This window comes from Pseudophryne corroboree, chromosome 9 (assembly GCF_028390025.1).
Source record: "Pseudophryne corroboree isolate aPseCor3 chromosome 9, aPseCor3.hap2, whole genome shotgun sequence".
In the NCBI taxonomy this organism is placed as follows: Eukaryota; Metazoa; Chordata; class Amphibia; order Anura; family Myobatrachidae; genus Pseudophryne; species Pseudophryne corroboree.
In genome coordinates this window covers 157,668,733-157,681,913 of record NC_086452.1, presented here as the reverse complement: position 1 = coordinate 157,681,913, position 13,181 = coordinate 157,668,733, and the positions used below count along the sequence as shown (strand labels likewise).

Sequence of the window (13,181 nt, the reverse complement as noted above, 5' to 3'; positions counted from 1 at the left end):
CACTCACAGCAGTGAGCTAGGCATTTACCCCTTAATAAATGCAGCGGTGTACGGATGACAACTGCAAGGCTATATGTAGTTATATTTACTAAGGATAGGCTATAATACATTTGTGAATAATGCTGTGTGAAGTATACTTAAATGAAATTAAAAAAATTGTCCTAGCTTGTCCTCAAAAAAAATGGCCCCTTTCACAAGCATGTACAGGTTGAGTATCCCATATCCAAATATTCCGAAATACGGAATATTCCGAAATACGGACTTTTTGGAGTGAGAGTGAGATAGTGAAACCTTTGTTTCCTGATGACTCAATGTACACAAACTTTGTTTGATACACAAAGTTATTACAGGTTGAGTATCCCATATCCAAAATGCTTGGGACCAGAAGTATTTTGGATATCGGATTATTCCGTATTTTGGAATAATTGCATACCATAATGAGATGTCATGGGGATGGTACCTAAATCTAAGCACAGAATGCATTTATCTTTCATATACACCTTATACACACAGCCTGAGGGTAATTGTAGGTAATATTTTTAATAACTTTGTGCATTAAACAAAGTGTGTCTACATACACACAATTCATTTAGGTTTCATATGGACCTTATACACACAGCCTGAAGGTCATTTAATAAAATATTTTTAATAACTGTGTATTAAACAAAGTTTGTGTACATTGAGCCATCAGAAAACAAAAGGTTTCACTATCTCAGTCTCACTCAAAAAATTCCGTAATACGGAATATTCCGTATTTCGGAATATTTGGATATGGGATACTCAACCTGTAAAAATATTGAATTAAATGACCTTTAGGCTGTGTGCATAAGGTGTATATGAAACATAAATGAATTGTGTGAATGTAGACACACTTTGTTTAATGCACAAAGTTATAAAAAAATATTGGCTAAAATTACCTTCAGGCTGTGTGTATAAGGTGTATATGTAACATAAATGCATTCTGTGCATAGACTTGGGTCCCATCGCCATGATATCTCATTATGGTATGCAATTATTCCAAAATACGGAGAAATCCGATATCCAAAATACCTCTGGTCCCAAGCATTTTGGATAAGGGATATCAACCTGTATTAACTTCCGTTCTTTGATTTGTTTAAAATTTGATAATGTTACTTACACACAGGTGATGTTAAATACATCTGTCACAAGCAATAACTGGACTAGCGTAGTCCACAGACTTAGCTCTGTGGTTCTCATACTCAGGACCCCAAACAGGTCACATTTTCCAGGTCACCCAGCAGGTGCACAGGTGCCCTCATTACACACAGACATTTTTAAAAAAAAATCCACATTGGGATCTAATTAATTCACATCCGATTCTGTGAGTAGACCTGGAAAACATGAACTGTTTGGCGTCCTGGGGAGCGAATTTAAGACTTAGCTGAGGGGACAAAATATAGACCACTACCTAGTGCCACGTGAAGAGACGGCTGACTTAGGGCCTGATTCAGCAAAAGACTGATCTGCCATTGAAAATCCATCCACTGAAAATGCACAAGCAGAAGGAGTTGTCAAAATCACAACAGATGGTTGTGATGCTTCCCGCAGATGGCAAGCTCAGTAAGCCTCAGCTTACACATGCTGGCCGTTGCAGGGCACCTTACGAGGCCAGGAAGTATGTGTCCAGAAACGCAGACACTGGCCTTGCCACTCCCGGAAAATGGGAGTGACATGCCCCGCTTCCGGAAACGCCGGTCATCCACGCATGGAAGAAGGTGGACTACGTACGATCACTCAGGATCCGCTCTGCACATGAGCAGACCGGATCCTGCACCTGCGCACATTCCCGATAACCGGGAAACTGTGTAGGCATTCGAATCAGCGTCCTTTGTTGAATCAGGCCCTTTATTAGTTATTGCTGCTCACTGTAATTACATAACTTAGAAATGAACCCAGAGAGAGTCACCAAGCCAGCCAATGAGAACAATGGTTAATGATAAAAATATTTCTGTAGAAACATTTTAGTTCAGTTTTCATGTAGTAACTGACATTAAGCAAGTATCCTTTTTTGCAATCTCGGTCATACCAGCACACAGGCACATACTTTCCCCACAACGGTAAGCAACCACAAATCAGCACATGTGCTTCAGGCAAAACACTCTAGTTTCATAAAAAACCTCAACCATTTAGACACACAGGGATTGTAGGTGCAGATTACTGCATCAAATATGAGAGAGAAAGTCGTTCTTGTACAGTTTTTTGGTTTTTAACAGACAAAATTTTAGAATTAATTTTTTTCTTTCCAAAAAAGGATCCATTTTGACCAAAGTGCTATCTCTCACAATGTTCGCTTCAAAAATTAATTTACGATCATTAGAACCATTAAAGATTTAAATACTTTTCAGCTCCAGTAATATACAAATTAAAAATATCAGCCAGTGGTGCGGCACGTGATAAACAATCCATAACATAGCAGGTGTAAGTCAACGTTTCAGTGCTTTAGTCCTATATGCACTTTCATGAGGACTGATGAAAGTACTAACACAAATAAAGCACTGAAGCATTGACTTATACCTGCTATGGGGTATATTCAATAAGAGTCGGATCCATTCCGACATGCAGTTGTCGGAATGGATCCGACAACCCCTATTCCAGGCCTGGCCAACCTGTGGCTCTCCAGATGTAGTGAAACTACACATTCCAGCATGCCCTGCAACAGTTTTAGCATTCCCTAATAGCAAAACTGTGGCAAGGCATGATGGGACTTGTAGTTTTACAACAGCTGGAGAGCCACAGGTTGGCCAGGCCTGCCCTATTCAATGGACGGCCAAATCAGACTGTCGGAGTTGGCCGTACACAGGGTCCTGTCAGGACGCTGCTGTCAGCGGCTGCGGATGCACTGACAGCAGCGGCCAGGGGAGCAGAGATCGTGGCCGTGAGCGGGAGGGGCTGGCTGCGGGGTACATGTGTGGAGCGGCGGGGGGATGCGCTGCATCGAGAGAGGTGCTGCAGGTGGCGGGGAGAGCGGAGATCGGCAGCCGTCAGGAGGGGCTGGCTGCGGGGTTACATGTCTGCGGCGGCGGGGGGATGCGCTGCAGGGAGAGATGTGCCCCCGGCCAGGCACCTCACTCCCTGCAGCGCCTCCCACCGCAGACATGTCCCCCCGCAGCCAGCTCCCCCTGCTGGCCGTCGATCTCAGCTCCCCCAGCCGCCCGCAGCACCGCTCCTCTCCTCACCTCAATCCAACTTGTTTTAAAGTCGGATTGAGTTTGTCGGAAATGGGGCCAAAACCTGTCCGATTTGGCCCCATTACTGACAGAAGCACGTGGATCGGCGGCTATACCGCCGATCCACGTGTTTTCCGACAAGTCGGGAATTCTCGACTTGTCTAAAAAAATCAGCCCTTACTGAACAGGTCGGAACCCCTTCCGACCTATTTCTGTCGGAAGCTGCCGTCTTTCCGACAAGACGGCAGCTTCCGACAGTTATTGAATAAACCCCTATGTTGTGGATTGTTCATCATATGAGACACCTCTGGCTGATCTTCAAACTGTAGATAGTAAAAATATTATTCACTAGTGTCACTAGGGCACCACCCTTCCAGTGGGTGACACAAAAATGCCAGCTCCTCCGCAGTGATCAGGAGCCAGGTGCAGCACTGTGATATTATTGTGCAGCATCCGACTGCTGTCACTGAGAAGGCACTGGTACTGCAGGAAGAGTCTCTGGGTACAGTCCAGCATCTCCGGGAGTACTGGGCACACTCCTGAAGTGATGAAAACAGTGGCATGCTACGAGGCCATGGCCCTTTTCCAGACACATCATCAGGTGACACAGCTCCCAGTGATACTGCTGTCAATGGCACCATATTGGGTAGCTATATATATATATATATATATATATATATATATATATATACACACACACACACATCTATATATTTCATGACAACATGGGCTAATTAGCCTGTTAAAGTGGTGAATTTGTGCGGTGTCTAGGTGCACAAAACGTATCAAACACTGCTTTTTAGGTAAATGAACGGAGTGGTGCTCTACTTTCTTCATTAAATGGTAGTGTTCACTCTAGGCTGTTTTAGCAGGGCGCCGCGCCCTGCCCGTTTTTTAACAGGCAAAACCCGCCCTGCCCCTTTTGCGGCGCCCTGCTAGAACAGCCGCCCGCTCCCTGCCCTCCCGGCGTGTATAGATGGCGTGCGCATGCGCGCGGCATCCATTCACGCATTGGGAGAGGGCTGGGGGAAGCCCAGCACCGACGGAGGTGCTGGGCACGCCCCCAACAGTGACGTCGCCGGCCACAGACGCTCTCTATAGTAGCGTCTGTGGGCCGCACCGCCCCCTAAAATGACGGAGGCGTGGCCACGCCCCCCTAATTTGCGTGGCCACACCCCCCATTTCGGGCCCTCGGAGTCCGGCGCCCTGCCCCTTTTCACTCCTAGAGTGAACACTAAAATGGTATAACACAAGTTAACAGAGAATAGCAAATGCCTAGTCCCTATTCGGGGCACTGACTTGCTTCTTCGCCACCGACTAACCTGGGGCAACTAATCTGCAAACATAAAGTCTCTTAAATGAAAAGTCTCAGTCCTGTCTCTCATAGGTATCATGCACAGTCTCAGTCCTGCTTCCGGCAGGCATAACACAGGCTCCAGCGTACTCACACTCAAGGCTTCCCCGCCTGGCTTCTTCCCAGAGTTTCATGGCCTTCTCGGTCTCCTACAGGTTTAGTGTCAGGCCTCCTGGCCCTCAATGGCTCAATAGCACAATGAGCTTTGTCTAGCTTTGTCTCAACAGGGCAACTTACACAGGCCACAGCCTGTCCTCCCTGCAGAGTCTTCCATTTTGACTCGCCACTGCAGCGATTAGGTATTCTCACACCTGCCTTATTTTTCCTGTGTGGGGACATCCCTCTTGCTCCACACAGAATCCATGTGTCAGCATTGTAATTTATCTTTGTGGTACCACAAAGCTTCACAGGCAAGTGGTCTTGCATGTAATTTTACCATAAACTTAAAGAGAAAAATAGATTATATAGCACTGCAGACCGCCTACATATCTGTAGCTGAGCACACATGTCCACGTGTCCCCCTTGCTCAAAATGTGTAAAATAGCCCCATTTGGTACTGTACCTCACAACAATGTGACTTAGCTGCCACAGGCGTCCCAAAAATGTGTCTTTTGTTGCATCACCAATACGACAAAAGCACCACGCAGAGCTACACAGACTACTGGGGCTGACTTTTTGAGTACTACTGTGAGCAATTAAGTCACTAATCAGTGTAAACGAAGGCACCATGAACCCACCTGCTCCCACCCCCTCATCCAAAAACACCATTTATTTTTGTTGCCCTTGGATAAGACACTTGTCAGCTGTGCTCTTTGCAATGATTACTTAAGGAACTTTAAAAAACAGTGAGGATCAATAGCAGGTCTCATAGCACAGCGCTAGCAGTGTCTGCTTTAATTTTCTATACACAAATGTAATGACAGTTTGGATACTGCGGTGGACAGGAGATTCTGATACCAGTATTGTTGCATCCTAAGGCAATTACATTTTAGAAATGGTAATGTATCTTAGGAGTACAGAATGAAATACAGTAAAAGATAAATTGTACACATTCAAGCACGGTATGTATGATTTATTTTATGAATAAATAGCCAAGAACCCAATAAAATGTTAATTATACCCAATAAAATGTTAAATATGCCCAACCAGTCACTTGGGTGCTAAGCAAACAACCCACCTTAAACATGTGCACGGATGCTGATGAACGTGGAGATGATGGCAACACCACAACGTTGCATATTCCCCCATACACTTACCTCATGTTTCAGTTCTTCAATTTGATCTTTTAATTCACGGATATACTGGCTGGAGTCTGAGTTGTTGAGCTGTCCTTGAAATTTCCCTTCTTCTTTCTATTTAAAGAAAAAGAAAGCAAAAGAGTGAAACGGTTTTGAGCAGGAAAAAGATGGCTCCGTATTCTCAAATTCATACAATGAGGTCAGCTAATCATGAATGTGCTGTCCAGGTCACACTGTCCCAGTAATAGAAAAATGAGGAACACAACTAAAAGCATTCCCAAACTAGAATATTAAAAAGGTAAATTATTTTGAATGTGGGTAGTCTGCACAAGAATACCATGCATTATTCAGCAACCATAAATATAAAAGGCACACAATAATCTAAAATATACAAAAAAAAACCCCCCAACCTTCAACTTTAGAAAAACAAACAAAATACAACTCTGGTACTAAAGGGCTTGGTGCATTTAAATTAATTCTAGTTTCCCTGTATGAATACACATAAACCAAACATTTTGCACACACTAATCTATTTATAATTTTCAAATATTTTCGTGGGAAAAAATAAAAGAGGGTCAGCCACAAAGTCACTTTCCATGAACATGCATATTGCCAATGTTTTATCAGAGACTGTCAGTTAACAGACTTCCTTCAGAGACAAACAGGTGCATGAAGTCAAGGGAATTTGGTAGGCAAGTATGCTCCTTTAGAGTAACCGATTCCCTCACATGTTCTAGATCACTTTGTGGCATGTTGCCCACCTGTCATCATAAACATACTGTACATACAGACTGGCATAACAGTTTAAATGATATACTCCCCTTTCCCCCCACTACTGCTCCCCTTTTGCACAAATCCAAAACTGAAAATATTACAGATATACAGGTCCTTTTCTCCCTAGATGGAGGTGGACCATCACACATCACAATGTGGTATCTTATCAAATGTTATCAGGTGAGGTAATGTGTTCTCAATGTCCCTCTGACCAATCTCTGCATAGAAAGGTGATAAATAGAACAGCATCTTCACACACAATATTCTAATAACACAACATAAACACGAAAACTATTGTGAATTTAAAAAACAAAACATTGTACAAAATAAGAAAAAACTTAAGTTTTTTTTTTATGCACAGTTAACTTGTACAGTAGTGTGAAAAAACAACACAGTATAATGGGCGGTAGAAAAAAAGTCTTTCATTTCAGTGCCTTTACACTGTAAATGGAATGAGACACGTTTCCAGCTCGTCAGACTTAAGGTGTGATATCGGCACAATGCAGAACAATATTGGCACAATGCAGAACGATATTGGCACAATGTGCCCAATTCAGACACATCATTCGCGATATCGTCCAGTGTGTATGCCCAATGTTGTTGATGATCCACTATGTTATTTATACTGTGTATAATAAAGAATAAGAAGTGCAGCAGTATCACCTAACAAAAAACAAAAATAAAAAAAAATAAGATTTTACTCACCGGTAAATCTATTTCTCGTAGTCCGTAGTGGATGCTGGGGACTCCGTAAGGACCATGGGGGGAATCGACGGGCTCCGCAGGAGACTGGGCACTCTAAGAAAGATTTAGTACTACTGGTGTGCACTGGCTCCTCCCTCTATGCCCCTCCTCCAGACCTCAGTTAAGGAAACTGTGCCCGGAAGAGCTGACATTATAAGGAAAGGATTTTGGAATCCAGGGTAAGACTCATACCAGCCACACCAAATCACACCGTATAACTTGTAATAAACTTACCCAGTCAACAGTATGAACAACAACAGAACATCAACAAAGGATGCCCACATAACATAACCCTTTATTAAGCAATAACTATGTACACGTATTGCAGAAAATCCGCACTTGGGACTAGAGATGAGCGGGTTCGGTTCCTCGGAATCCGAACCCCCCCGAACTTCAGCCTTTTTACACGGGTCCGAGGCAAACTCGGATCTTCCCGCCTTGCTCGGCTAACCCGAGCGCGCCCGAACGTAGTCATCCTGCTGTCGGATTCTCGCGAGGCTCGTATTCTATCGCGAGACTCGGATTCTATATAAGGAGCCGCGCGTCGCCGCCATTTTCACACGTGCATTGAGATTGATAGGGAGAGGACGTGGCTGGCGTCCTCTCCGTTAGAATAGATAGAGACACTTGAGTTGATTACTTAGTAATTTTGGGGAGCATTAGGAGTACTCAGAGTGCAGAGTTTTGCTGATAGTTACTAGTGACTGACCACCACCAGTTTTATTTATTATTTAATATAATCCGTTCTCTGCCTGAAAAAAACCGACACACAGTCACATACCATATCTGTGCTCAGCCTCAGTGTGCTGCATGATAATATCATCTATATGTATATCTGACTGTGCTGAGTGCTCACTGCTCACACAGCTGAATTGTGGGGGAGACTGGGGTGCAGTTATAGCAGGAGTACAGTGCACACTTTTGCTGCCAGTGTGACTGACCAGTGACCACCAGTATATTGTCTGCCTGAAAAAGTTAAACACTCCTGTGGTGTTTTTTTTTTAATTCTAGAAACGCATTCTGCTGACAGTGTCCAGCAGGTCCGTCATTCATTATATTATATAAATATTTACCTGCAGTAGTGTTTATATTTTTTTTGTTCATCTCTATCATCTTTATCATCTCTATATTAGCAGACGCAGTACGGTAGTCCACGGCTGTAGCTACCTCTGTGTCGTCAGTGCTCGTCCATAATTGTATACCTACCTGTGGTGGGGTTTTTTTTTCTATCTTCTTCATACTAGTAGTTTAGGAGTCTGCTGACAGTGTCCAGCAGGTCCGTCATTATATTATATATACCTGCAGTAGTGATATATATATATTTTTTATATCATTATCATCTCTATACTAGCAGACGCAGTACGGTAGTCCACGGCTGTAGCTACCTCTGTGTCGTCAGTGCTCATCCATAATTGTATACCTACCTGTGGTGGTTTTTTTTTTTCTATCTTCTTCATACTAGTAGTTTAGGAGTCTGCTGACAGTGTCCAGCAGGTCCGTCATTATATTATATATACCTGCAGTAGTGATATATATATATTTTTTATATCATTATCATCTCTATACTAGCAGACGAAGTACGGTAGTCCACGGCTGTAGCTACCTCTGTGTCGTCAGTGCTCGTCCATAATTGTATACCTACCTGTGGTGGTTTTTTTTTTTCTATCTTCTTCATACTAGTAGTTTAGGAGTCTGCTGACAGTGTCCAGCAGGTCCGTCATTATATTATATATACCTGCAGTAGTGATATATATATATTTTTTATATCATTATCATCTCTATACTAGCAGACGCAGTACGGTAGTCCACGGCTGTAGCTACCTCTGTGTCGTCAGTGCTCGTCCATAATTGTATACCTACCTGTGGTGGGTTTTTTTTTTCTATCTTCTTCATACTAGTAGTTTAGGAGTCTGCTGACAGTGTCCAGCAGGTCCGTCATTATATTATATATACCTGCAGTAGTGATATATATATATATTTTATATCATTATCATCTCTATACTAGCAGACGCAGTACGGTAGTCCACGGCTGTAGCTACCTCTGTGTCGTCAGTGCTCGTCCATAATTGTATACCTACCTGTGGTGGGTTTTTTTTTCTATCTTCTTCATACTAGTAGTTTAGGAGTCTGCTGACAGTGTCCAGCAGGTCCGTCATTATATTATATATACCTGCAGTAGTGATATATATATATTTTTTATATCATTATCATCTCTATACTAGCAGACGCAGTACGGTAGTCCACGGCTGTAGCTACCTCTGTGTAGTCAGTGCTCGTCCATAATTGTATACCTACCTGTGGTGGGTTTTTTTTTTTCTATCTTCTTCATACTAGTAGTTTAGGAGTCTGCTGACAGTGTCCAGCAGGTACGTCATTATATTATATATACCTGCAGTAGTGATATATATATATTTTTTATATCATTATCATCTCTATACTAGCAGACGAAGTACGGTAGTCCACGGCTGTAGCTACCTCTGTGTCGTCAGTCACTCGTCATCCATAAGCATACTAGTATCCATCCATCTCCATTGTTTACCTGAGGTGCCTTTTAGTTGTGCCTATTAAAATATGGAGAACAAAAATGTTGAGGTTCCAAAAATAGGGAAAGATCAAGATCCACTTCCACCTCGTGCTGAAGCTGCTGCCACTAGTCATGGCCGAGACGATGAAATTCCATCAACGTCGTCTGCCAAGGCCGATGCCCAATGTCATAGTACAGAGCATGTAAAATCCAAAACACAAAAGATCAGTAAAAAAAGGACTCAAAAATCTAAAATAAAATAGTCGTCGGAGAAGCGTAAACTTGCCAATATGCCATTTACCACACGGAGTGGCAAGAAACGGCTGAGGCCCTGGCCTATGTTCATGGCTAGTGGATCAGCTTCACATGAGGATGGAAGCACTCAGCCTCTCACTAGAAAAATGAAAAGACTTAAGCTGGCAAAAGCACAGCAAAGAACTGTGCGTTCTTCGAAATCACAAATCCACAAGGAGAGTCCAATTGTGTCGGTTGCGATGCCTGACCTTCCCAACACTGGACGTGAAGAGCATGCGCCTTCCACCATTTGCACGCCCCCTGCAAGTGCTGGAAGGAGCACCCGCAGTCCAGTTCCTGATAGTCAGATTGAAGATGTCAGTGTTGAAGTACACCAGGATGAGGAGGATATGGGTGTTGCTGGCGCTGGGGAGGAAATTGACAAGGAGGATTCTGATGGTGAGGTGGTTTGTTTAAGTCAGGCACCCGGGGAGACACCTGTTGTCCGTGGGGGGAATATGGCCATTGACATGCCTGGTGAAAATACCAAAAAAATTAGCTCTTCGGTGTGGAAGTATTTCAACAGAAATGCGGACAACAGGTGTCAAGCCGTGTGTTGCCTTTGTCAAGCTGTAATAAGTAGGGGTAAGGACGTTAACCACCTCGGAACATCCTCCCTTATACGTCACCTGCAGCGCATTCATCATAAGTCAGTGACAAGTTCAAAAACTTTGGGCGACAGCGGAAGCAGTCCACTGACCAGTAAATCCCTTCCTCTTGTAACCAAGCTCACGCAAACCACCCCACCAACTCCCTCATTGTCAATTTCCTCCTTCCCCAGGAATGCCAATAGTCCTGCAGGCCATGTCACTGGCAATTCTGACGAGTCCTCTCCTGCCTGGGATTCCTCCGATGCATCCTTGCGTGTAACGCCTACTGCTGCTGGCGCTGCTGTTGTTGCTGCTGGGAGTCGATGGTCATCCCAGAGGGGAAGTCGTAAGACCACTTTTACTACTTCCACCAAGCAATTGACTGTCCAACAGTCCTTTGCGAGGAAGATGAAATATCACAGCAGTCATCCTGCTGCAAAGCGGATAACTGAGGCCTTGGCATCCTGGGCGGTGAGAAACGTGGTTCCGGTATCCATCATTACTGCAGAGCCAACTATAGACTTGTTTGAGGTACTGTGTCCCCGGTACCAAATACCATCTAGGTTCCATTTCTCTAGGCAGGCGATACCGAAAATGTACACAGACCTCAGAAAAAGACTCACCAGTGTCCTAAAAAATGCAGTTGTACCCAATGTCCACTTAACCACGGACATGTGGACAAGTGGAGCAGGGCAGACTCAGGACTATATGACTGACAGCCCACTGGGTAGATGTATTGACTCCCGCCGCAAGAACAGCAGCGGCGGCACCAGTAGCAGCATCTCGCAAACGCCAACTCTTTCCTAGGCAGGCTACGCTTTGTATCACCGCTTTCCAGAATACGCACACAGCTGAAAACCTCTTACGGCAACTGAGGAAGATCATCGCAGAATGGCTTACCCCAATTGGACTCTCCTGTGGATTTGTGGCATCGGACAACGCCAGCAATATTGTGTGTGCATTAAATATGGGCAAATTCCAGCACGTCCCATGTTTTGCACATACCTTGAATTTGGTGGTGCAGAATTATTTAAAAAACGAGAGGGGCGTGCAAGAGATGCTGTCGGTGGCCAGAAGAATTGCGGGACAATTTCGGCGTACAGGCACCACGTACAGAAGACTGGAGCAACACCAAAAAACGCCTGAACCTGCCCTGCCATCATCTGAAGCAAGAAGTGGTAACGAGGTGGAATTCAACCCTCTATATGCTTCAGAGGTTGGAGGAGCAGCAAAAGGCCATTCAAGCCTATACAACTGAGCACGATATAGGAGGTGGAATGCACCTGTCTCAAGCGCAGTGGAGAATGATTTCAACGTTGTGCAAGGTTCTGCAACCTTTTGAACTTGCCACACGTGAAGTCAGTTCAGACACTGCCAGCCTGAGTCAGGTCATTCCCCTCATCAGGCTTTTGCTGGAGACATTGAAGGAGGAGCTAACACTGAGCGATTCCGCTAGGCATGTGGGACTTGTGGATGGAGCCCTTAATTCGCTTAACAAGGATTCACGGGTGGTCAATCTGTTGAAATCAGAGCACTACATTTTGGCCACCGTGCTCGATCCTAGATTTAAAACCTACGTTGTATCTCTCTTTCCGGCAGACACAAGTCTGCAGGGGTTCAAAGAACTGCTGGTGAGAAAATTGTCAAGTCAAGCGGAACGCGACCTGTCAACATCTCCTCCTTCACATTCTCCCGCAACTGGGGGTGCGAGGAAAAGGCTCAGAATTCCGAGCCCACCCGCTGGCGGTGATGCAGGGCAGTCTGGAGCGACTGCTGATGCTGACATCTGGTCCGGACTGAAGGACCTGACAACAATTATGGACATGTCGTCTACTGTCACTGCATATGATTCTCTCACCATTGAAAGAATGGTGGAGGATTATATGAGTGACCGCATCCAAGTAGGCACGTCAGACAGTCCGTACGTATACTGGCAGGAAAAAGAGGCAATTTGGAGGCCCTTGCACAAACTGGGTTTATTCTACCTAAGTTGCCCTCCCACAAGTGTGTACTCCGAAAGAGTGTTTAGTGCCGCCGCTCACCTTGTCAGCAATCGGCGTACGAGGTTACTTCCAGAAAATGTGGAGAAGATGATGTTCATTAAAATGAATTATAATCAATTCCTCCATGGAGACATTCACCAGCAGCAATTGCCTCCACAAAGTACACAGGGAGCTGTGATGGTGGATTCCAGTGGGGACGAATTGATAATCTGTGAGGAGGGGGATGTACACGGTGATGAATTGGAGGATGATGATGAGGTGGACATCTTGCCTCTGTAGAGCCAGTTTGTGCAAGGAGAGATTAATTGCTTCTTTTTTGGTGGGGGTCCAAACCAACCCGTCATTTCAGTCACAGTCGTGTGGCAGACCCTGTCACTGAAATGATGGGTTGGTTAAAGTGTGCATGTCCTGTTTATACAACATAAGGGTGGGTGGGAGGGCCCAAGGACAATTCCATCTTGCACCTCTTTTT

The 13,181-nt window shown here is 44.5% G+C and overlaps 1 protein-coding gene across 5 annotated transcripts in view; it reads right to left on the bottom strand.

Moving 5' to 3' along the window:
• Nucleotides 1-13,181, bottom strand: part of EVI5 (ecotropic viral integration site 5) — a 452,905-nt gene that overhangs the window by 56,035 nt on the left and 383,689 nt on the right. For all 5 annotated transcript variants that reach the window (XM_063939881.1, XM_063939882.1, XM_063939884.1 and 2 more), the window contains one exon: nt 5,799-5,894. In XM_063939881.1, coding sequence (XP_063795951.1) covers nt 5,799-5,894 — 96 coding nt within the window. The remainder of the gene's footprint in view (nt 1-5,798; nt 5,895-13,181) is intronic.